Source organism: Palaemon carinicauda, chromosome 31 (assembly GCF_036898095.1).
Source record: "Palaemon carinicauda isolate YSFRI2023 chromosome 31, ASM3689809v2, whole genome shotgun sequence".
NCBI classification, from domain to species: domain Eukaryota; kingdom Metazoa; phylum Arthropoda; class Malacostraca; order Decapoda; family Palaemonidae; genus Palaemon; species Palaemon carinicauda.
The window spans coordinates 70,096,023-70,123,832 of record NC_090755.1 but is presented as its reverse complement, the minus strand read 5'-3'; the positions used below and the strand labels follow the sequence as shown (position 1 = coordinate 70,123,832).

At 34.9% G+C, this 27,810-nt stretch overlaps 1 protein-coding gene across 8 annotated transcripts in view; it reads right to left on the bottom strand.

The window, feature by feature from the left end:
- Window positions 1–27,810, bottom strand: part of LOC137624514 (neuronal acetylcholine receptor subunit alpha-7-like) — a 290,907-nt gene that overhangs the window by 192,590 nt on the left and 70,507 nt on the right. For all 8 annotated transcript variants that reach the window (XM_068355352.1, XM_068355354.1, XM_068355353.1 and 5 more), the window contains exons 3-4: window positions 19,984–20,028; window positions 1,930–2,039 (exon numbers count right to left, since the gene is read on the bottom strand). In XM_068355352.1, coding sequence (XP_068211453.1) covers window positions 1,930–2,039; window positions 19,984–20,028 — 155 coding nt within the window. The remainder of the gene's footprint in view (window positions 1–1,929; window positions 2,040–19,983; window positions 20,029–27,810) is intronic.

Genomic DNA, 27,810 nt, shown 5'->3' with positions numbered 1-27,810 from the left:
CATTAAGTTCCCTTTTATCGTTGATATTTACTCCTCAAAATAGCTTTCCCATTCCCGTCAATATGGTTCGTAAAATTTGTCGCAGAGTAATTATTGACAAAACCAGCCTTCGAACTATAAATGCATTACCTAACCAAATCTATCAAATAGAATCTGACTATTGAATATGCTAGTTGTTGAGGGATGAATATTGCTTAATATGTTTTTTTTTTTTTTTTTTCATCGAAAACGGGTTTATTTCTGAGAAGGATCTTGGAATGGAGTACAAGAACACAAAAATTTCTTTTGTTTTACTTGTCACTAAAATCTTACTATTAAGATCCGAACAATCACATGTATGTTTACAATATTTTTTTCATTAATATATTTCAAACAGAAATTATAAAGATAACCCACGATAAATATGTAATTAAGCCTATTAGTTGAAACTGTTATAACAGCAATACTGTGTTCTTAGAAGCCTTGTGTGTAAAATATTTTTGTTTGCAACACATCTGACAAGTTTCTTCAAATAAAGGGACATAAAAGAGACAAAGGAAATAGAAATAAATCTCTATTTTTCGACCAATACATACTGGCACTCTTCATGATGTACAGTAAATTGAGAAAAAAAATGTGTACAGCGACAGTTTATATCTGACATGTCTTTTTTTTTAAATATAAATTCTAATTGGATTTATTGATTGTTCGTTTTGTAAGATATGTTTACACTCACACTGAAACAGTAAAAACATACATACATACATACATACATACATATATACATATATATTATATATATATACACATATATTTACATATACACACACACACACACACATATATATATATATATATATATATAAAATGTATGAATAGTGCAGTTTGTGGGATTAGACGTAATGCAGGTGAGCCTTCCGAATAGAGTAGATGTATGAATCAACTAATTCAACACACTTTTTTTTAACATAAAATTGTCAAACTTCCAAAATCTAGTTCTATTTACCAAAAAATTGCTATTTGTAAAACCCACGTTGACCTGTCACTTTTCTTGATTTACCTTAACTAATTAAATATGCTCACCGCAGCAAGCCTAAGATTAAGAACGACACATTAATGAATAAATGGAAAAGTTCTTCCTCTCAGTAAAGAAAAAAAATCAGAGTGAGGCTGCAAGAACGCACATCTACTGCGTTTTAACAAACTTTTCTTTTACGTAGTACTAGAGAAAGCTTTTTCAATTCCTGGTCCCCGAGTGTGACCCACTGAACAGCCACTATGCCAGGCAAAGGAAAATATAAATAAAATAGTAATTTGACTAATTATTTTTCTTCAAACCAGGCTGCGATATACTCGTCACTATTGTACCCTTCCCCTATATGAGAAAGAGCAAGTGTCTGGCTACACACACACACACACACACACACACACACATATATATATATATATATATATATCATAATATCCTCTTACGCCTATTGAAGCAGAGGGCCTCTATCTTGAGCTTTCAATTGAATACTTCTCCATTCATCATATATATATATATATATATATATGTATGTATATATATATATGTATGTATATATATATATATATATATGATGAATGGAGAAGTATTCAATTGAAAGCTCAAGATAGAGGCCCTCTGCTTCAATAGGCGTAAGAGGATATTATGATATAATATATATATATATATGTGTGTGTGTGTGTGTATATATATATATATATAATGTATGTATATATATATATATATACACACACATTATATATGTGTGTGTGTATCTCACAATGAGTGGCATTGCCAAACGTATAACTTCTCGGTCTCTCCCCGTCCTTCGGGTAGGGGGGAGAGGATGGGAAAGGTTGAATCTGTGTGAGTATATCTACATATTTAAACGTCATTCCTGACGGGTCGCGTACACTAGTAAAGAATAATACAATAGTACTTACCTGTTGTACATGAGAACATCTGGTGTCCAAAGGAACTTTGGAGGAATCCGGAGATCCGCCACCCCACCGTAATCGGATTTGTTCCAGCGCAGGTTGTAGTCCAGCCATTCCTGGAAAGGTAAGCTTCTATAAATAAGCGTATAGATAACAATAAGAAAGGCCAAGAGTTCTTAGGGTTTCTGGGGAGTATAACCAGAGAAATAAATAGTATTTATTTTTTCGTCATCGCAAATCCGGATTTATAAGATATTTCTGTTCTCGTTGAATAGGAAAGACAGAAAATTCCCAAGAAAGAAATGTATAAGATTCTTATTTATATTGTATATTATCATGAGAGTAATGATCAGTAAGCCCGGATTCATGAGGTATTTAAAAATCAATTAGTATGAGTGAAACAATAAATAAATAAGCTTAAGAGTCGTATATTTTTTTATCTAATTAGAATTATCCACATAAACATTAGAATATTGCTAATAAATTTTGAATTAATGTAATAATAATAATAATAATAATAATAATAATAATAATAATAATAATAATAATAAAAATAATGATGATATTAATAATAAAATTATCATTATCAAAATTGTTTCAATTATCATTACTACCACTTATCAAAACTATTATCATTAAAATTATACCTGATAAATATAAAAATTCGTATATTATTTTATCTAATTAGAATTATCCACATAAGCATTAGAATATTGCTAATGAATTTTGGATTAATTTAATATTAATAATAATAATAATAATAATAATAATAATAATAATAATAATCATAATAATAATAAAATTATAATCATCAAAATTGTTACAATTATTATTACTAACACTTATCAAAACTATTATCATTAAAATTATACTTGATAAATATACAAATTCTTCATAACCGTCGTTATTGATCTATGAAGGTTGGCATTACTTGAGGTGACCCAACACGGCCTGGAGGTGCCCGGAAGGGCAAACATCATTACCAGACTAGACGGGTGGCAGGAACGGGTGGCAGGAACGGGTGGCAGGAACGGGTGGCAGGAACGGGTGGCAGGAATGGGTGGCGATGACGTCCCAAGCGCAAAAAACAAAGACATGGATCTAGCAACAATCAGTGCAACAAGGTCTTGCATAATTCCATGGTCTCTTTACTCCTTCACAAGGCAAAGAATACGGTTTCTTTACTCCTTCCCAAGACAAAGAATACGGTTTCTTTACTCCTTCACAAGACAAAGAATACGGTTTCTTTACTCCTTCCCAAGGCAAAGAATACGGTTTCTTTACTCCTTCCCAAGGCAAAGAATACGGTTTCTTTACTCCTTCCCAAGGCAAAGAATACGGTTTCTTTACTCCTTCCCAAGGCAAAGAATACGGTTTCTTTACTCCTTCCCAAGGCAAAGAATACGGTTTCTCTACTCCTTCCCAAGGCAAAGAATACGGTTTCTTTACTCCTTCCCAAGGCAAAGAATACGGTTTCTCTACTCCTTCCCAAGGCAAAGAATACGGTTTCTCTACTCCTTCCCAAGGCAAAGAATACGGTTTCTCTACTCCTTCCCAAGGCAAAGAATACGGTTTCTTTACTCCTTCCCAAGGCAAAGAATACGGTTTCTTTACTCCTTCCCAAGGCAAAGAATACGGTTTCTTTACTCCTTCACAAGGCAAAGAATACGGTTAAAGTAAAAAGAAAAAAATCTGTTTTCTCACTCAGAGGAATTTTTAGGCTTAAGAGTGAGTTAGTTGTTCGTCAAGCCAAGTCAGATATACTAGTCAGCAGGAACTATATTAAGATGAAAATAAATAAAACACCAGTGAAGTATTATAATTGCAAGGGGACCCTACGTAACGATTTTACATAAACTGCAAGATGGCTACTTTAAAAACTTCAAAAAAGACACGAGAATGCACCCTAATACATAGCATTTTTTTTAAAAAGTAAAAGCTATTTTTAACCACGAAAACTTCATACTGTATATATGGAAAAATAACAGCCAGATATCATACAGTAAACATGTTACTTCTGGAATCGTGTGCCAGCCAGTATAGCCGTTCTTTACCCGAACTACGAACATTCGCCTCTGACGTCATCGGTGACAATACCTCTCACAATAGTGTTCTGGTAATGATGTTTGCCCTTTCGACAGTGTGGACACACACGTCAGATGATGAAACACCTCAAGTCAAGCATAAAGCATTTTCAATTCCAATAAAGATGAGGATTTTGCAATATATCCCAGTTATATTTGGCAATGTTCAAGTGAACACAAGCATTATATGGTATAGCGAAGCAAAATTACAACTTCATGCAACATCGATAATAGCAGGCTACTGCCTATAGTATATTTCCTTCAATGTATGCATTTCTACCCTATTAAAAATCCTTCCGCTTCCTTCTCAGGTGTGATATGCTCTTTAAAATTCCTTTTTCAAAATTTTCATCATCTATTTAAACTTTTCTTTGATACTGGTAACATTAAAATCAATCTTAATATTTCTGGGTCTTTTCCCATCATTCATTTACAAAACACCCAAGCCATCCAAATAATAATAATAATAATAATAATAATAATAATAATAATAATAATAATAATAATAATAATAATAATAAAATGACAGCAACTGCTAACCTGCTAAATATCAAATTTATGCAAGAAAGATACATAACATCATTTCAACAAAATATTACCGTAATACTGAAGTGAATCATTACATTTATTACAAAGGGTCCCCCGATGCTAACTTCAACGCAAAGTTATAGTGTAACTTCCACGGTGCATTATAATTTCTTCACCCGAGTAATATATGAAGTTATTACCATGCTACTAAATGGGATAACTTCATCAATTAATTTTATGACAACGACTGTTACTCCATGGATGGGATTTCTATTGCAATGTATGATAGAACTTCCAATGTTCGTTCTTAAATAACCTTTGCATCGCTACCGCTCAAAGAAATACGAGTCCCATCCAGAACTCCATAATTAAAAAATTGAATTATACCACAGAAAGTCATTATCTATAATGAGTACGTAATACAATATTTCAATTGGGATTAAGGCAATAAAAACATTCTCGTCTTTCGGCTACAGATTGATGTAAATACATCAATTATCACTGGCAAGCCTTTACATCTGTTCTTTGAAAAATCTTGATATCAGTCTTTCATATAAAGCACTGTTAAGACTACTAGCTATTTGAGTTACTATCGTCTATTAGTTGCAAGAAATAAGCAAATAATGCGGTAAGAACATTATTAAAATAAAAGCTACAATCAAGGAGACAACTATTATTATTTTTTGTTAAGCTCCAACCCTAGTTGGAAAAGGGGCTCCGACAGAGAAAACAGCCCAGTGAGGAAAGGAAACAAGGAAAAAATTAACTGTTTTGAGAACAGCAACAATATTAAAATGAATATTTCCTATGTAAACTATAAAAACTTTAACAAAACAAGAGAGAACAGTGTGTCCAAGTGTACCCTCAAGCAAGAAAACTCTAACCCAAAACAGTGGAAGACCATGGTACAGAGGTTATGGCACTACCCAAGACTAGAGAACAATGGTTTGATTTCGGAGTGTTCTTCTCCTAGAAGAACTGCTTACCATAGCTAATGAGTCCCATCTACCCTTACTAAGATTAAAGTAGCCACTGGCCGATTACAGTGCAGTAGTTAACCCATTGAGAGAAGAAAAAATGCTTGGTAATCTCAGTGTTGTCAGGTGTATAAGGACAGAGGAGAATATGTAAAGAATAGGCCAGACTATTCGGTGTATGTGTAGGCAAAGGGAAAATGAGTCGTAACTAGAGAGAAGGATACAATGTAGTACTATCTGGCCAGTCAAAGGACCCCATAACTCTCTAGCGGTAGTATCTCAACGGGTGGCTGGTGCCCTGGCCAACCTATTACCTTTTTATATGGAAAACCAAAGAAAGGAGTCTCTCTCTCTCTCTCTCTCTCTCTCTCTCTCTCTCTCTCTCTCTCTCTCCTGAGAATTAGCGATGAAATTCCCAGTGTCCTTAAAATATGCATTCATAACACTCATGATAATTCAAACAAAAATATCTTCTCCAACCGAAATGAAACTGAAAAGGAATACAGACATAATATAGCTTGAAGTTAATTATGTAAAGAACAAAGTTAATCATGTGAAGAATAAAGTTTCACAACAAAAAGTGTCTTCAATTAAATGTTGATCAAGAACTTTTAGTTGCTTAAATAGTGAGCTGTAGCTAATTAGTATTATTTTTTTTTATTATGAAACAAACCGCAAACTAAGATTCTTTCAGTTTCACAATAAATTGTTCAATATATTTTAAATTTTTGTAAAATATTTTCTTTTCTTTTTTTTATTTTATTTAAACAATTATAAATATATTGTTTAGTTTACAATTGAAATTACTAAAGAACACATCACCAAAAGCAAGATGAAAGAATCGAAAATGCAAGTGAACGATCATTTTTGAAGGATGAAATATGAACAACCTCTAGACTATTGCAAATTCATCAAATTAGCAAAGCACAACAAACATATATTTCTATTTCTCCAATATCAACCCTCGTAATACTTTACATTGGAGATTTCTCATATAGTAACACTTCAATATCTCTCCTACACTTCAGTGCTATTCCAACACAGAAATGATTCTCCTACGCTTCAATTCTCTAGAATAATATTTGCATTTTAGTAGAAAGGGTTTCCCATTCACCCCTTTTCATCAGCAAAGTTCAGCATATCACAAACACCATACACAATATGATGAAAAATCATAACATGGTGTGTATAATGTACAAACACTATATGACAGGGAACAAATCTATCAAATTTATATATATATATATATATATATATATATATATATAATAAATATATATATATATATATATATATATATATAGATAGTTTTCACTTAGAATCATAATTATCATAATCAGCTTGACCCAAAAACTAGATCGAATAAGAGGCAATATACACTTCTTTAACAGCCACAGTAACTTCCCATTTCCTTTCGTGATTTGCATTGAAAATATGAGTTGTGTTCATTATATCCCAAAATTAGCATAATTTAGTTAAAACTCATACAGAACTAATGACGGGTTAACTCATTATAATTCGACTTCATTTTGAGCATTACGTTTACTAGTGTGAGTACTTTTCAACATTTTCAGTATTTAGTGATCACAAACGTTTTACTGTAAGTACTGAATTTGATAAGGAGGATTTACTGCACGTTCAGTTCTCGCATTTATAATACCATCGTATAAAAATAAAGCATAGCATTCAATTTTATGTACATAGTATCCCATTGCGTATAAAACTATATAAGGCGTACAGTATTTTCTTATTTCAATTATCACATCTTTTAAAAAATTCTTGAAACATTTACTCTTTTTTACATGTAATGTAAAGTTTTACGTACATTCTGAGTGGCTGGCAACTATAAACTAGGTAAGTACATTAACAGCATATCCTAGACACAAAAGAAAAAAATACCAGTATTGTAATTACAATATCAATATCAACGAAAAACAATTACAAGGAAGTAGTACCAAGGACCAAAGTTCATTAACAACAGCTCAGAGAAAGCTGCGCTTTAGTTGGAGGTGTGAAAGGTGTGTTAAGACAGTTTCTTTTTTATTTATTTTTTTTTTTTTGGGGGGGGACGTATACCATATGGGGTAACATTCGGTGAAACCTTATATACATTTAGAAAAAAAAAAATTGAAATTAAGCACGCATGTTCTGTCACCTTTAAGCACGCCTGCCGTGTAACCTGTAGGACACAACCTTGAAAGCATGGTGAATATCAACCTTTTTCCCAGAAAGTTCTATTAATCATCAAGAACAAACAAAATTAAGTAAACTAGACTATATATTCCAACAACGTCTGTACTACGCAGCATTAACTAACCTAACCTAACCACCCAACCTATCCTAACCTAATACGCAAGGCATAGTCAATAACAACTGGCATTTCGCAATCAATCACTACCGCTTTCGTTTCCACTTCAAAGATCCATCTTCAATTTACTAAAACATTTTAAAACTTTTCCAATGGCCCCAAAACACCTCAGAATGAATATATGTCAGATTCACTGGATGCATAACCATTCTATCAGGACGGCATCAAGGAACCAAGCAAACAATTGATAAATTCAAAACCAATTGTAAACATGGTATTATCATTATTATTATTGATAGCTTAAGTACAACCTTAGTAGGGTAATCCAGATGCTATAAACACAAGGGCCCCAAGAGGGAAAATAGCCCAGTGAGGAAAGGAAATAAGGAAACAAAATAGTGTGCCTAAGTGTACCCTCAACCAAGAGAACTCTAACCCAAGGCAGTGCTAGACCATGGTACAGAGGCTATAGCATGACCAAAGACTAAAGAAAAATGGTTTGACTATGGAGTGTCCTCCTAGAGGGGCTACTTACCATAGCCAAAGTGTCTCTTCTACCATTGCCAGGTGGAAACTAGCAACTAAATAATTACATTGCAATATCTAGTCCCTTGAGCAAAGAATTTTTTTTCCGTTATCTTAGTGTCGCCATGTGTATGAGGAAAGGAAAATGTATAAAGAATAGGCCAGACTATTCAGTGTATGTGTAGGCAAACGAAAACTAAGCTGTAACTAGAGAAGGATTTAATGTAGTACTATCTGGTGGCCAGTCAAAGGCCCCAATAACGGGTGGCTGGGGCCTTGGCCAACATACTACTTTCACTTCAATTGGAAGACTAACAAACGGCTAATTTCATTCTCAGTTTTGCTATTCACTAAAGTTTTTTTAAATATTGCCCTCCCCATTCAACCACTTCAGTAGGTTTAAATACACTATTGTTCATCTTAAAACGGAATCGCCTTCTATTGACAAACGAATAATCACACATTCACTCTTCTGAAAGCTGTATCAGATCAATGAATAAGAAAAAACTAAGACAATACACGTTCATGTGAAAAGTTGATGCGCCAAACATTATCTTGAAATGACAGCAATCTCAAAATTCCTTCTTCAGCATTCTTTGACTCTATATTAAATGAAGTATGTCACTCAAAACAAAAGTGTCTTTTAAATGCAAGCAAAGATATGGATTTATTGATACTTCCGCTTCTTCCTAGGGCCATTTCTCAATAGTCCTGTTAATATTCGTTTTCAGCAGGATTAACAACGCGATCTATTTCATTTTTGTCTCTTGAATGGATTGTTTTGCAGAGTTTGGACAATGTAGACAGGGCGCTGAGGCCGGGGGAGGCTATTCAGCTCCAAGGGGCAACTTCGGGAAAAGTCCACAGTTGCACAAGGAAATAAAAGTTAAGAGAGGTTGGTCAGCAAGATGGAAGGAGATAGGACAAAGGGTAAAAATTGGGCTTTTAGGGGAGCAGGACAATGGGTAAAAAGTGGGCTTTTAGGGGAGCATTTCATTTGGGCGGATGTGACCTATGTTTGGACGAAATGAACTCGTAATTTGGGCGTTTTAGTTGTTCTCATTTGAGCTACAAAATATGCTCCATCATGATACTCTTTATTTCATTTGTGAGGAAGTAGTTTTAAGGCTACTTTTCTGTAGAAAGATATTACTTATATATCAATTTTAATATGTAATCATCATAAGGTACTTGGAAACTCAAGTTGATAAAAGAATCTCGGGCAGCATTTAAAAGTTTTGTCAACAAATATAAATGTTACTTGGTTACATTCTAAATTGCCATTCGTGGTAAATACAGCAATATTTTCCTTCTTGTTCGTTTGCACTTCATATTCCGAAAGATATGCATGAATTTCACGCCGATTCTTAAGTAGGACCGGGAATACTTTCCTATTCACCCTATAGAAAAAAGGCTGAAACCTTTCTCAGGTCTTTTGGCTCCAGTTCGCTAACAGTCAATTATGCCGCAGGGGCATAAAAACAATTAGAATAGCGCTAACGTATCCCTGCGTGTCGTGAGAGGCGACTAAAAGGGACGGGACGAGGGGGCTGGGAACCCCCTCTCCAGTATTTACAATCCTGTGAGACATCATCAAAGAGGTGGAGCTGGGGAGAGAGTGACTACTCCCCGCACTCTAGTTTTGGGGTGTCTGAATGTGCGTGGATGTAGTACGATAGAGAGTAAAAGATGTGAGATTGGAAGTATGTTTAGGAATAGAAGGATGGATATATTGGCCTTGTGTGAGACAAAGATAAAAGGAAAGGGAGAAGTGATGTTTGGTGAAATGTCTGGTAGAGTGTCTGGGATTGAAAGGGGAAGAGCAAGAGAGGGTGTGGCTTTATTGCTGAGTGAATGGATGACAGATAAAGTAGTGGAATGGAAGGAGATATCATCTAGGTTAATGTGGGTAAGGGTTAGGTTGGGTAGGGAATGTTGGGCATTTGTCAGTGTGTATGGGCCAGGTTGTGAGAAAAGTGAAGAAGAGCGGAATGAGTTCTGGAATGAATTAACTAGGTGTGTAGAAGAACTGGGTAGAAGGAATTATGTAGTTGTCATGGGTGACTTAAATGCTAGAGTGGGCGCTGGAGAGCTAGAAGGTGTCATTGGGAAGTATGGCGTGAAAATGAGAGTGGTGAGAGACTGGTAGATGTGTGTGTTGAGCAAGAGATGGTGATAAGTTCTACCTTTTTCAAAAAGAAAGATAAAAACAAGTATAAAAGGGTATGAGTGGCAAATAGAAGAGTGGTAGAAAGGGCGTAAATGGATTATGTGTTGATAACTAAAAGAATGTTTGGAAGATTGAAAGACGTTCACGTGTTTAGGGGTATGGCTAACGGTATGTCTGATCATTTTTTGGTGGAAGGAAAATTAGTTGTAGCAAATGAGTGGGGGAATAGAGTACGTGGATGTAAAAGGGAGCTAGTGAGGGTTGAAGAGTTAATAAAACCGGGGGTAAAAAGTAAATATCAAGAAAGGTTGAAAATGGCATATGACTGAGTGAAAGTAAGAGAAACTGGTAATTTAGAGGAGGAGTGGAAGTTAGTAAAAGAAAACTTTGTTGGGATTGCAAGTGATGTGTGTGGCAAGAAGTTTGTTGGAGCCAGCATGAGGAAGGGCAGCGAATGGTGGAATGAAGGAGTGAGGGTAAAAGTGGAAGAGGAAAAGAGTGCTTTTGAAGAATGGCTGCAAAGTAATAGTGTAGAGAAGTATGAAAAATATAGAGAAAAATGTGGAAGTAAAGCGCAAGGTAAGTGAGGCAAAAAGGGCGGCTAACCTGAGGTGGGGTCAGGGATTGGGTCGTTCATATGAAGAGACTACGAAGAAGTTTTGGAAAGAAGTGAAGAGAGTAAGGAAGGCTGGCTCAAGAATTGAAGAGACAGTGAAAGATGGAAATGGAAGGTTGTTAAAAGGAGAGGAGGCAAGGAAAAGGTGGGTGGAATATTTTGAAAGTTTACTGAATGTTGAGAATAGGAAGGCAGATATAATTGCTGTTGCAGGTGTTGAGGTGCTGGTGATGGGAGATGAGAATGAGAGAGAGATTGCAAGAGAGGAAGTGAGGAGAGCACTAGATGAAATGAGAGTAGGAAAAGCATCTGGTATGGATGGTGTGAGAGCTGAGATGTTGAAGGAAGAGGGTGTGACTGTACTTGAATGGTTGGTGAGATTGTTTAATGTGTTTTGTGTTGTCAATGGTACCAGTAGATTGGGTTTGTGCATGTATTGTACCACTATATAAGGGTAAGGGAGACGTTCACGAGTGTTGTAATTCAAGGGGTATTAGTTTGTTGAGTGTAGTGGGAAAAGTGTATGGTAGAGTACTGATTAATAGGATTAAGGATAAAACAGAGAATGCAATCTTAGAAGTACAGGGTTGTTTTAGAAGAGGTAGCGGTTGTATGAATCACATTTTTACAGTTAGGCAGAGATGCGAGAAATATTTAGCAAAAGGTAAGTAGGTGTATGTTGCGTTTATGGATCTGGAGAAAGCGTATGATAGAGTTGATAGGGAAGCAATGTGGAATGTGATGAGGTTATATAGAGTTGGTGGAAGGTTGTTGCAAGCAGTGAAAAGTTTCTACAAAGGTAGTAAAGCATGTGTTAGGATAGGAAATGAAGTGAGTGATTGGTTTCCGGTGAGAGTGGGGCTGAGACAGGGATGTGTGATGTTGCCGTGGTTGTTTAACTTGTATGTTGATGGAGTGGTGAGAGAGGTGAATGCTCGAGTGCTTGGACGAGGATTGAAACTGGTAGACGAGAATGACCATGAATGGGAGGTAAATCAGTTGTTATTTGCGGATGATACTGTACTGGTTGCAGACGCAGAAGAGAAGCTTGGCCGATTAGTGACAGAATTTGGAAGGGTGTATGAGAGAAGAAAGTTGAGAGTTAATGTGGGTAAGAGTAAGGTTATGAGATGTACGAGAAGGGAAGGTGGTGCAAGGTTGAATGTCATGTTGAGTGGAGAGTTACTTGAGGAGGTGGATCAGTTTAAGTACTTGGGGTCTGTTGTTGCAGCAAATGGTGGAGTGAAAGCAGATGCACGTCAGAGAATGAATGAAGGATGCAAAGTGTTGGGGGCAGTTAAGGGAGTAGTAAATAATACAGGGTTGGGCATGAATGTAAAGAGAGTTCCGTATGAGAAGGTGATTGTAACAACTGTGATGTATGGATCGGAGTTGTGGGGAATGAAAGTGAAAGAGACAGAAATTGAATGTGTTTGTGATGAAGTGTCTAAGGAGTATGGCTGGTGTATCTCGAGTAGATAGGGTTAGGAACGAAGTAGTGAGGGTGAGAACGGGTGTAAGAAATGAGTTAGCGGCTAGAGTGGATATGAATGTGTTGAGGTGGTTTGGCCATGTTGAGAGAATGAAAAATGACTGTCTGCTAAAGAAGGTGATGAATACAAGAGTTGATGGGAGAAGTACAAGAGGAAGGCCAAGGTTTGGGTGGATGGATGGAGTGAAGAAAGCTCTGGGTGATAGGAGGATAGATGTGAGAGAGGCAAGAGAGCGTGCTATAAATATGAATGAATGGCGAGCGATTATGATGCAGTACTGGTAGGCCCTGCTGCTTCCTTCGGTGCCTTAGATGACTGCGGAGGTAGCAGCAGTAGGGGATTCAGCATTATGAAGCTTCATCTGTGATGGATAACGGGGGAAGGTGGGCTGTGGCACCCTAGCAGTACCAGCCGAACTCGGTTGAGTCCCTTGTCAGGCTCGGAGGAACATAGAGAGGAGAGGTCCCCTTTTTTGTTTCATTTGTTTGATGTTGGCTACCCCCAAAATTGCACGGCGGGCAGACTTTGTTACCAATTTTGTTGTATGGGTGACTATAAAGTGCATATGATGTCAAAGACGAGGAAACCATGGGCAAACCATCGAAGTCCCTGTGGCCGTTGTTGAGCTACTGGATGGGCGCCAGTTTATTATCTGACACAACTCTGTACTCTGCCCTCTGCCCGGCATCTGCCCATGTCATACCTTTGCCTGCCCTTGGATACTGTCTGCACTGGATTGTTTGATCTGGTAACAGTTTCAAAGCGAAAGAATTACGGGCAAATCAGTGCCCGTCCTACATTTGCCCCTAGTGTGGAAGGGCCTTTATCGTATGATTTTTGAATGGCTGGACGTTAAGTCAAAACCTGCATTTCCCTTAGAATCACTTGGATGATTCTGCTCCTTCATAGCTTTTATGAACGTTTTTCCACTTTCATCAATCCTTATTCGGGCTTTATATTGTGCATTACCACAAAACATCGCCGATTTTCAATATGGTGTCAATGCGAAAAGAAAATCCGTCAAATATTAAGCACATTTTTCTTCGGTTCGTTTCTGAGATAGTGCTTCTTTCCATTGTCTGGTGATGAGTAACCAACTCCATTCGATGAAAATGTTTAAATTTTCCGATGACCAGTTCTAATGTAGACTACTTCTTCCTCTTTTACCATACTTTGATTTCACCCAAATGGTACGTACCATTTTGAATTATTTGGATATTTTGTTACCCAAATGATGTAATGAATTGGCACCCCAATAATACATTGACTAATCCCTAATTCGCCCAAAGGAAATGGGCCCGGTGTTAGACAGGGTTGTAAGAGATGATGAAAACAACATTTAGTAATGCCTGCAATGAAAATCGTGAGACGCACTAAGGGCAAAAACCCCACTCACCCCTACCCCCTTTGCTGGAGTTCATTCTCTCAGAGTTATTATCTGAACCCATTTAGGACTGTGGTAGCCTTTTGGAAATGTTCCTGTCTCATGTTCTGCTGGACTGCGATTCGAGACCTGTGGTGTCTACAACTTACCATCCTTGTGAGCTACGGATGAGGTGTTTTGGGGAAACCTATAGGTCTACATGGTCATCAGCAGCCATTGCTTGGTCTTCCCTGGTACTAGCTTGCATGAAGAGGAGGTTTGGGAGCTGATCATATGCATATAAGGTTAGCCTCTAAGGTATTATCACTGGCTATTGCCTATGCCATTCCCGAGTGACCTTTAAACCTTTAAAAGCAAATGACTAACTAAATAAGAGGAACAACAACGGCCATTTGATTGTAATTAGGAAACAAGTGCACGCACACCATGCGCATTAATTCTCGATGAGGCATATGTTCATTTCTCTCTTAGAAAATTCTATTATAAATGCGCATTTCTCAGCACTTAATGATTCTGCTAATAATGTTTTATTTTTTGGGGGGGAGGAGGGGGGGGGGGGAATTCGATATAAGCCGAACAATTATTTTCTATTCTCAAAAAAGTACCATGGCTTAAACTGTATATGTACTGTATGTATAGAGTACGCACATATCGATATAACTTACTCAAGAGTTTTTATAGGCTAATCTTATCGAAAAAACAGATATATATATATATATATATATATATATATATATATATATATATATATATATATATATATATATATATATATATATAATGGAGATGGTTTAGGCATGCTATTCGCACTCCCCAAGAGAATTAGTTCACCCAACTTTTAACTGGGCTCCACAAGGCACTAAAAGAGTTGGAAGACCCAGGCCTACATGACAGAAATATGAGGCGTGAAGTGGGAGATGATGAGTGGAGAAGTATTTAACTAAAAGCTCAAGATAGAGAAGACTGGCGAAATCTAACCGAGGCCCTTTGCGTTGAATGGAGTAGGAGGAAATGATATTATATATATATATATATATATATATATATATATATATATATATATATATATATATATATATATATATATATATCGTTTTTGTGTGACCGAGCGCTCGTTCAAGGAGGAAGTTGTATGATGAGTATCAAATTAAACTTTCTTTTAATTAATGCAATCCAAATTCAAACCAATGCCCGGAGTTCCAAAGATACAGGTATTTTCATCGATAAATCTAAACCAAAAACCGACTACTTTGCGTACCTCTGAACCAGACCATCCATCAAATCTGGAAATCACAGTAAAGAGATGCACTAAACCTTTTAAAATATGAAAAAAACATTCAAATAATGAAAGCAGAGTCCAGATTCTGAAGACCTCATTCTTCTAATTACAATAATGCCAAGGAATGCAATTAAGGTTTAAATGGGCATACCCACTTTAAGTACAGTACATCAAGGGTTGTGGTGGCCTATTGGAAACGTCCCTACCTGGCGTTCTCCTGGATGGGAGATTGGTCTCGCTCAAAGTTCGATAGTTTCTTGTAGTGTCTGTGGTTGCAATCTCAACATCACTATGAGCTAAGGAGGGGTTGGGGGAGAATATAGGTCTATCTGCTGAGTCATCAGCAGCCATTTCCTGGACCTCCCTGGTCTTGGCGTTGGTGGGAAGGGGGCTTGGGATGCTGACCATATGGATATATGTTAGTCTAGGGCATTGTCCTGCTAGGGCAATGTCTCTGTCTCTTGCCTCTGCCCTTCATGAGTAACCTTTAAACCTGTAAAGGCCATTTCAGTGCCTCGAATTCGAACAACAGTGCCTGTGTCTTGGCATCTCCAGCTGCTACTGGCCTAGCTTCAACAAACAATCTGGGGAGTACGACACTTGGGAAATAGGTGTCTGTAGTCTGGAACTTTCCTGATGTTTGCACACCCACACACAAAAAGGAGGAAGAGGAAGGGGGAGGGTTGGGGATGGGGGGTGTGGTGGTGGTAGGAGACTCCTCCAGGAACTCTCCACTACGCCGGTAACATAAGCCAGGCGCTTCAAGTTTATCTCAAATATTTCGGCATCTTTGACCAAACACAGAACATCAACAAAACATGGCTGTCAGCACCGAACCTGGAATACGAAACCACGCATTCTCTCTCTCTCTCTCTCTCTCTCTCTCTCTCTCTCTCTCTCTCTCTCTCTCTCTCTCTTTATATTATTGATAATTATGAAGCCTAGTGTCAACCCTCTTCAAAACTCTTAGAATAAAAAGCAGAAAACTTAAAACTTGAAAGAGAAAAAGGACATGAAAAAAATGACAAAATGCCCCTGATAAAAAGATGCAGGGTTGACGTAACTAAGACGGAAATGGGGAGGAGGAGGAGGATGAGTGGAAGGGAAAAAAACATAAGCGACAAAGATTAGGATTTCGTTCTTATCTGCATGTCTTGGAAGGTCGGTAGCACTTTATATGGGACCTCATTAATTATTCAAACGTCTCCAGAAAGAAATATACCATCTCATTAGCATATAATTGGTCCCCTGTCATTGTTTCCTCTTTCCCATTCTATCTTTTCGTAAGTAATTTCACAGTTTCAGACATTTTTTTTTATTTCTTATTAAAGTGTTTGTTTTAAAACGTATGGGCAGATTCATGATACCAATTGCTTTATGAATTACTATTACTTCATAAATTAATAAAATGATACCAGACCTTTGAATGGTATACTAAACTCACATATGAATATTATTACTATTCACATCAACGATAAATGAGTATTGGAGAATGGTGCTCATCCATACAATGTACTTGAAACTACTATCAACTCTGAAAACCAAAAGACTGTCACCTTTAATTGTCTTGTACATCTGGTGGTTCTGAGAAATTCCGCCCTTCCATTTAATTAACGTTCACGGGGAATTGAGAAACTACAGAGAGGGAATTTTTTTTCTTTACAATAAACGCATACGACCCTGGCAGAGTAAGATGTATAATATAGTCGTGTCAATGTTCAAAAAGTCCTCAATTTAATCACTTCCAACTTATTTCTAGATTTGATCATATATTACGCTGAATTATATTCTTCACAAAATAAAAATTCACCAAAAATCTTTCAAATCCAATTTTTCATTAAATGGACGAATTGCAAATCAACAAACTGAAACCTACTATTCACGAAATTCATTTAAATTCCTGTTACTAGATATTGTAAAATCTACTAAATGATTTTCCTTCAGAGAATACTAATCGTCAATAATGAGACTAGGGTTATCTGGGTCACAAATGCTCTCATGCCTCTTAATTTCATTATTTTTTTTTTTTTTTCTTGTAATACTTAACTACCCCATAGTTCTCCTTTAGAGGCATTTATTTCTCCCACGTGATTCCTTAAAATAAAATGCTAACTTTTCTCTGTGACCTTTTATGCTCCAGGGGATGATAATACAGGGAACGAGTTGAAACTAGTTTGAAAATAGCCTTTAGATATCGTTACAAGCTGTTTATCATCTTGGCTTCCCATATTTCTAGATCACATAAAATTTAAGTCATTAGTAATTAACCTCCAAAGCTGATTTCTAAATATCGTTTTCTAATAGCTGAACCTACTTACAAGACTGGTTTTTCACCTATTATCATAGAATTTTCTTCAATTGTTGCATATTACATAGTCTTCAAAAAGTCATACCTTCAATCAGACATTAGCCAACCACATTAAAAAAAAATAATACACTAAAATAAAGAACACTCTCTTATATATCATTCTTCAGTTACTAACTACAAACCGATTTGTAGTAGATATAAAAACTATTGGAATCCAAGAAGTGCAATATCCATGATTAGCATTCTTACACATTCACAAGAAATGGGTTCTTTTAGATTTTGAATAAAAACAAATATCTTATTTTTTCCTTACCTAATAAATCTTATAGTCCAAGATGCTCAGCAACTCTATCTTATACAAATGAGTCTCACAAAGTTTCACCGTTTTCTATCTAAGCTGATGGTCCACAATATCACCTTGCATCGCGACCATATTTGCAATCAGCACCGTCAGCAATTAATTCTAAGTTATTTCAATGTTGTTAATGTTTTCTAAATATTTTATTTTAATTGTTCATTACTTCTTATATCGTTTACTTATTTCCTTACTTCCTTTCCTCACTGGGCTATTTTTCCCTGTTGGAGCCCTTAGGCTTAGAGCATCTTGCTTTTCCAACTAGGGTTGTAGCTCAGCTAATAATATTAATAATATTGAAAATATACTTCTCTCTTATGGACAAATACGCCGTGTTATATTCCCAACTGACACTTAAAAACAAATAACATCTGTATTCATGGTCAGTACCTGTGGCTCTCTCATTATGTTTACACTTTACATCGTAAACCTTGTACCTAGAATTCACTTTGTATTCAGTATCCCGTTTTTTGCTCATTTTTATGCAATATACAATTCGTACTTCCTCATCTACCTTCAATTTCGCCATCAATTTGAAACAAATTCCTTCGCAATCGATTATTTAGGTCACTGATCCCTCAGGCAATCATTTGTCACATGGTATTAAGCCCGTGTTCTACTGTCTCTTATGAAAGGTAATTGAATGCCTCTTCAATCCAATAAGCCTCAGACTAGACGACGTTGAAAAATTTTTGTCTAAATCTGGCTTATATGATGGATTAATATAATAGATTTCAAGTTTTTATATGTTGTTTTACACGGCACAATCACGATTACCGTCATATTTTCTAGTCTAATGGTAGTTTAAACAGCAGTTGGTTTAATGTAATGGCTCGGCAAAACACGCCATTCGGGAGTTCTGCTTGATCAACGTGAACGGTCTCGCAAGTAATTACTGATGCTAATATACTTTTCAAGTAGTTTAAGGGTTGTTGTTGATCGCTTCAGTTCATGTCCGATTTGACATGTTTTCAAGGCTGGGTTATCGTATGTCGAGTCTATGCTGTATTCGCCAGATACTGTAAATCTAGCCTACTTTTAAGACTATTTTTACTCTAATTATATGTATAAAAATATTCTAACGTTCAATGAATCAATATGTTCGAAAGCCGCTTACAAGCATACGAAAAAAAAATGGTCTAGTAAAACTTATTCTTGTCTATACCTGAGCAATTAAAAATATTTTGAAATATATTCACGATCACAATCATTCTCATCTTCTGCGCCTATTGACACAAAGGGCCGCGGTTAGATTTCGTCAGTCGTCTCTATATAGAACTTCTAATTCAATACTTTTCCACTCATCATCATCTACGTCACGCTTCACTGTCCTCAGCCACATAGACCTGGGTCTTCCAACTCTTCTAGGCCCTTGTGGAGCCCAGTTAAAAGTTTAGTGAACTAATCTCTTTCGGGGAGTGCGAAAAGCATGCCTAAACCATCTCCATCTACCCATCATATCATCCACATATGGCACCTGAGTAATCTCTCTTATAGTTTTATTTCTAATCCTGTCCTGCCACTTAACTCTCAATATTCTTCTGAGGACTTGGTTCTCAAATCTACTAAATCTGTTATCAACAGATTTAGTAAATTTGAGAACCAAGTCCTCAGGAGAATATTGAGAGTTAAGTGGCAGGACAGGATTAGAAATAAAACTATAAGAGAGATTACTCAGGTGCCATATGTAATTGTTTCATTGTCATACCATGACTGTATCCATACAGTAACACATATCTCAAAATAGACTACACTTTTTTAATAACTAGTTCGTTCTATCAAAATCAATTGAATCCAAGTTTATAAGTATTAAATATGCCAAATCGATGTCAAACCATCTTTTATCATGCTCATAATTGCAAAACATCGCCAAAAAGTTTGTCTGACTGATAAGAATCAAAGAAAAATATTTTATTTACAAATACGGAATTCACGAGAAAGTGATACATACATATCTACATATATATATATATATATATATATACATACATACAATTTCTAAGAGGAAAGTGTACTAACTTTAATATACTTACGAAATTCAGCCAGACGTTCGTTGTAAGGATCTGGTTCTTTTCATCCTAAAAAAAAAGGAATAAAAAATTATTGAAATCCTTTACACAAGAATTCGTACAGAATAAAATAATAGAAGTTATTCATACGGTGGTACTGCAGGATTTTAATTGAAAAAAAAAAATATAACACTAAATTTCAATACCTATTACCATTATTATTATTATTATTATTATCCTTTTATTTACTTGTTAAGCTATAACCCTAGTTGGAAAAGCAGGATGCTATAAGCCCAGGGGCTTCAACAGGGAAAATAGCCCAGTGAGGAAAGGAAACAAGGAAAAATAAAATATTTTAAGAACAGTAACAATATTAAAATAAATATTTCCTATATAAACTATAAAAACTTTAACAAAACAAAAAGAGAAATAAGATAGAATAGTGTGCCCGATTGTACCCTCAAGCAAGAGAACCCTAACCCAAGATAGTGGAAGACCATGGTACAGAGGCTATGGCACTACCTAAGACTAGAGAACAATGGTTTGATTTTGGAGTGTCCTCCTAGAAGAGCTGCTTACCATAGCTAAAGTCTCTCCTAATAATAATTACATTTGACAGAAGCATTACAACATTTATAAACATCTTAAATTGTGATTAAAAACAAATCATCAGCCTCTTGCTGATATACATATGATTCAAACCAAACCAATATCGTAAATTCACTAATCAACATATACTAATTACATCTTCAAAGTCAAACTTGCACTATTCCAGCTTTTCAAGATATTTCGTCATGGAGCTGCGGCACTTGAAAATTGAGAAACAGGATTTACATAACCTTTAGGCAAGGGCAGTTGCTTAATTACTGCTCGCATGTATTCAAAATTACCATTACGACAAATGAACGTGCATCTTATCAAGTTATTTTAATGTTTAATGTTTTTAAAATATCCTATTTTAATTATTCATTACTTCTCATATAATTTATTTCCTTATTTAATTTCCTCACTGGGCTACTTTTCCCTGTTGGAGACCTTGGGCTTAAAGCATGTTGCTTATCCAACTAGGGTTGTAGTTTACACTGTTAAACATTTGCCGTAAAAAAAAAAAAACCGGTTTAACTTCCTACGTAATCTTATGCCTTTCTAAGTAATTTTAATGATAAACTGACTTTTTTTATACTTAAAAATGTCTTTAACTTGTATGTTCTACTACTTCATAAGACATATGCCACATCAATTTTCATATTCAAAGATAATGTATAACTTCGTTGTCTTAGATTGCTTGGCCCTTCCGGCCAAACATGGGCTCTTGCAAATATGCAAACCCCAATACAACTTCGTGGCATTTCAAAAGTGGGTTTCCTAAACGTAGTAACAACTAAAAGTCTCCAGACATCCAGAGCATCAGATGATTTATTATTATTATTATTATTATTATTATTATTATTATTATTATTATTATTATTATTATTATTATTATTATTATTATTATTATTATTATTAAGTAAATCGTCATTTCCAAAACTGTGGGAAGGATTTTCGCCCTTCACGTTTTAGACGAAGAACGACAAGAACATCAACCGGTTTAGAGAGAATTGATGTTACCAAATGTTGGGTCACTTTTTAAAACCTCCACGCGCCTAAAATTCAGTTCCAAACGTTCAAGTATGACTAAGGAAACTAGCAGACACCTTTATTCGATAATGATGAAAACATTTTATCATCATAACCACAAATTGCCTGTCTAAAAATCTTACTAAATTTCACGTTTCTAGACAATGTCGCTTAATTTACTTTCCAAACTTGCAGTCAGGAATAGTATTAGCTGAAGAATTTGGCCCCACGTAGCCCAAAATTGGAGACGGAGAGGTCATCTAATGCCAAAGATAGAACAGCCAGACGGAAGAAACGAAGTGGAGGTAATGAATAATATAAAATGGATGCAGGTAACGATGCAAAGATGTTTCGTTGATCCCAACAGTTCACCACGAGAGGAACAATATAGGGACTTGATCTATGATCACCTACGGCTGCTAAATTTGGTAAATAAAGTATTTCGGAGAATGGATTTATCTTTTATGACGAACCAGTCAGATAACTTAAAGTATTGAAAGGTAAGAGATCACAGTAAACTAAATAATCGATTATAATTAATTTGTCTAGCGTCATTATTATAAGAAAAAAAAAGGGTCCCTGAAGGAAATAACAGTACTTCCGATATCTTGATGTGGATGTATTTCTACGATATAAATGACTTGGAGTTACTCTTTAAAAATTCTTATAGATTTCTTGAAAGGTTGGATTACTCCCTCACTTTTTTTTTAAATTCATGAAAATAAATCTACTAAAATTGTGACGAGAGAGAGAGAGAGAGAGAGAGAGAGAGAGAGAGAGAGAGAGAGAGAGACTTAATATACACACAGAATAGCCCAATCTATCATCTTGCATGGCAACAGACCTTGATTCATTACTTCGTTAACTCAATAAAGCTTTGCCCAACCACCCTTTTCTTGCATGTCAGAAGAGAATGAGAAGTTATTTGTAATGCTTACAGAATCATGGCTGTTTATGTAACGGAAAAATTCGCGAGTTCTTTAACACGTGTAAAATTTTAGACACGTGGTTAGAAATAAACTAGCTTGGCACTTGGATGCATAGATGTAATTTGGGGCACTCGGACCCAGCGTTGGGTTCAGAGATGGTCATTCGACGCAATCTTCTGTATATAATAAATAGCAATTTCAGGGAGGGAGTAGTCATACCCTGGTGAGCGGGGGTACCCCGAGAGGTACGCTCGGAACCACTCTATAACAAAATTGGTGAACCAGCGGGTTGTAGTCAGGAAAAGAGGAGGGTTTGGGAAGGGTTGAATCTGTGTGAGCGTGTGTGCATGTCTATCTGAATATTTAGACGTCATTTTTGACGGCTCAGGTACACTAGCATAGTAAAGTTTGCAAGAGGTTAACTTATTCGAATGGCAGAAAGGATTACAGACTTTAATAAGTTTCTCACTACATCTTATCTCTGACGAGTGACGACTCTACAAAACTCATGTCGATTAACTGGATTTTTTAATTTTTATGAGTGGAAATACTATGAGTAATAGTTTAAAAATTAATAGGTTATTACTCATCCTACATTATTCGTTATACTCTTCTTCCTTTTGGGCAATGGACAACCGAAAAAGAAGAGCTTTCAAAACCTTTCAGTAATGTTTAATTTTTTCTTCTGCGGGGCATCAATAACTACATTTCAAAAGGAACTATGAATATATGGACTCCCAAAATGGGTTTTTGAGAGAGAGAGAGAGAGAGAGAGAGAGAGAGAGAGAGAGAGAGAAAGCCGTAACTTCATCCATCATCACTTCCGGGGCATTTTGCCTTTGATTTATCGTCCTAATAAATCGATGGAACGACTGAAAAGCGTTTTAAAGGCAAACCTTCTGACCCACTCTAACCTTCTGCCTGTTGACACTTTGAAAGGTAAGCGCATGCTACCCTGCACTTACTTTCCCCTCTTTCTTGAAAGGTAAATGCACGCCTGCCTGCATTGCCTACACTAACTTTACCCTCTTTCTTAACACTTTAGACGCTGCAAATTCTATCAACAAGGGAAAATGAACGAGATTAGATTTTGAAGTTCCTTTAGGAGAAGAGTCTCTATTTCTTAAGCACCCTAAAACTTCACCTAACTTTAAAAGACTTCAAGGAAGCTTTTAAAGACTTCTTTTGCATTAAGATAGTTACCGCTGCGTTAACGCAGGCAGGCTTGCTTGCGCGCTCTCTCTCTCTCTCTCTCTCTCTCTCTCTCTCTCTCTCTGAGAAAAAATTTATCCAGTGAAATATTTGCATTAACAAACATAACTCTCTCTCTCTCTCTCTCTCTCTCTCTCTCTCTCAGGTGCTTATCTTTCAACTAGTTTGTAGAAGGAATTTATCCTTCAGTTTTCCAGTTAAGTATTTGCATTAACAAACATAACTCTCTCTCTCTCTCTCTCTCTCTCTCTCTCTCTCTCTCAGATGCTTTACCTTTTAACCAATTTGTATGAGAAGGAATTTATCCAGTGAAATATTTGCATTAACAAACATAACTCTCTCTCTCTCTCTCTCTCTCTCTCTCTCTCTCTCAGGTGCTTTACCTTTCAACTAGTTTGTAGAAGGAATTTATCCTTCAGTTTTCCAGTTAAGTATTTTCATCAACAAACATAACTCTCTCTCTCTCTCTCTCTCTCTCTCTCTCTCTCTCTCAGATGCTTTACCTTTTAACCAATTTGTATGAGAAGGAATTTATCCTTCAGTTAAGTATTTGCATTAACAAACATAACTCTCTCTCTCTCTCTCTCTCTCTCTCTCTCTCTCTCTCACACACACTAAGATGCTTTACCTTTTAACCAATTTGTATGAGAAGGAATTTATCCTTCAGTTAAGTATTTGCATTAACAAACATAACTCTCTCTCTCTCTCTCCTCTCTCTCTCTCTCTCTCTCACTAAGATGCTTTACCTTTTAACCAATTTGTATGAGAAGGAATTTATCCAGTTGAGTATTTGCATTAACAAACAGAACTAAATTAAAAAAATTAAAATAAATCTGATATAATTTTGAGGAATATCCATACTTCTTACAAATATATCTCCATCTTTAGTAATACTAGCATAACATTAAATTCCGCGTAACAAAAAGATACAATAGTTCCGTGAAGAAATGTGTTTCAAATTTTATGCAAGATAAAATCAGATTAACATCTTTACTCATCCAGCTAATATTAAAAATTATACAAAATAAATATTAATCAAAGTTATAAGGATTATTATCATAGCATAAGAGTATGATGTGGCATCTGAGATTTTTGAGCCAGGATACCTTACGAATTTCCTTAAATGAAAATCTATCGAAGAAAAAATGACTGTTTACTTCTTAATACGACCATTTGACTGACGAACCAACATAGTAATTGTAACCCTAAAAGTGAATAATATCAAATAATATTAAAATTAGGTTTATAATATTCTAGAGTGACAGCCACACGAGGGTCTTTATTCTTTAAGAACACCAAAATAGGATTTTTCCAATACAAAATAAAATTTCTGTCTCCTCAATGCAAGGTTTAATAAACATATTCTAGAGCAGACACGTGCGAAAAATTAATATGGACACGATATCCTGTATGGAATCTATAAAAAAGTTATTGCCAATATCAGTTCTTTCACATACATCTGCCACAATTCAAATAACCAATCTGCCCTTAATCAATAAACGTATGTTCATTAAATGAATAGATGCTATTTGTCATGACTTAACACGTTAATTGGAAAATCGCCGAGACGTAACGACATTAACTTAAGCAATCTCGTTGGAATTATGAAATGGTACACTATTCTTGAGTGCACGGTCCAGATATACATATATATATATATATATACACACTATATATATATATATATATATACTATATATATATACTATATATATATATATATACTATATATATATATATATATATACTATATATATATATATATATACTATATATATATATATACTATATATATATATATATACTATATATATATATATATAGTGTGTATATATATATATATATATAGTATATATATATATATATATAGTATATATATATATATATAGTATATATATATATATATATACACACTATATATATATATATATATATACTATATATATATACTATATATATATATATATATACTATATATATATATATATATATACTATATATATATATATATATAGACCTTGCTTGAGTGAAACACGATTCATCATCGTCATCATTATCATCATGATATTATTATTATTATTATTATTATTATTATTATTATTATTATTATTATTATTATTATTATTCTTATTATTATTATTATTATTATCAAAACTACAGCATTGCTGGATAAGGAGGATGATATAACCCCAAGGGCTCCAACGGAGAAAAAAAAATCAGTGAAGAAAGGAAATGAAATAAGGATACAAACATACAACAAGAGACGTAATGAACAATTAAAATCAAATATTTTACGCGCATACGAACACAAGACAGAAAAAATCATAAATAGTTGTGGAATGATCTTCCTAATCGGGTAATTGAATCAGTAGAACTTCAAAAGTTCAAAGTTAGAGCAAATATTTTTATGTTGACCAGGCTGACATGAGTCTTTTTATAGTTTATATATGACATATCTGTTTTTGACGTTGTTAATAGTTTATATAGGACATATCTGTTTTGACGTTGTTATTGTTTTTAGAATGATTTAATGTTAATTTGTTCTCATCATTTATTTATTTCCTTATTTCCTTTCCTCACTGGGTAATTTTTCCCTATTGGAGCCTTTGGGCTTATAGCATCTTGCTTTTCCAACTATGGTTGTAGCTTGACAAGTAATAATAATAATAATAATAATAATAAATAATAATAATAATAATTACGGGATTGCTATATAATAGCAGTGTTCATGTTATGAACTACCATTATTTATCACGATTACCCAATTTCCAAAAATCCAAACCTTATGGGAGGCAACGAATGATAAACGATAAACCTTGGTTGCCAGTATAAACATTCTCGTTTTGTATTTATTTCGACTCAAAGAAACAAAATTATAAAGGCAGAGTTATTGCAACAACAGATGACTTTAATATGATTTTTACTTTCATACATTCAAGTTTTGGTTTTGGTTTGATATTTTCGTGGATCAGTATTGCCTATTTACTTATGAATTAAAAGCAATACTGCTTTGTCAGAGCAGAATAAAGTGAAAAAACAAACAAATAAACAACGGTTAAACATTAACAAAATACAGATATCAAAGGAGCAAAACAATTATGAGCAAAAAATAAATGTTAATAAAAATTACAAAACCTTGAATGAATAAAATGAAGGACTATTTCTCTTTGAATACTAGATCTTATAATGTAAGAGAAAAAGGATATGAATCCACATTGAAAATCACAAACTAAAACCTCTACAAAAAATGGTAAAAAACTGCAATAACAGAATTATATACAAAATGACATGTTTAAAGATTTATAGTTAAGAATTTCTCAAACATTTGAACATTTTTAGTATCCTTTGACACCCTCTCATTTTTTTAGAGAAACTAAAGCAATATTATCAAAGAATTACTCTTATTCAAATACCGAATTTGAAAGTATTCCTCTTGAGAGACTAAGCCTATTTTATAAACAAAAGGTGTAACAAGTTCTGTACTTGTCTTTTTTCATTATATTAAGATTTTACTCATTATATTTACGAATCGAGTGTTTTCCTTCTGCTGCTAGTGCTGGTTCTTAGAATATGACAGACAAGAGTCCCTATTCTATAAAGACAATGAAAAGGAACATAAGACATTGGATATGTTTTACCTGATTGAAAGAAATTTTCCAACTCGAATAAAAAGAGTCGTCCATTAAAGAAAATACTTCGGCAGGGAGAGAATCCAATTTTGGGTGGAAGAAACAAATAGAGGAAAAAATGGCCATTCAGTTCAAATGGGTTAATGTTTTAGACAGAAGGGCTTTTAGGCACACACTGCTAATTGAATGTTCTATTATTGCACGTAGTAAAAAAACTAAGCCATATGACATGCAATGAAATTTTTTAACATAATAGAAAACTAAGCCATTGATTAATATGACATGTAATGAAATTTAGCGTCAATAACTGACAAAGAATATCTAATTTAAGATTAAGAAAAAAAAATATTCAGCAAAGAAAATTTATTTGACTGTCACCAAATTGTCTGATTAAAAAACTCCAAAAAAAAAAGTTCATAAACTTATTTTACAAGTTTAAAAACTGCAGTTCCAAAGAGAATGAT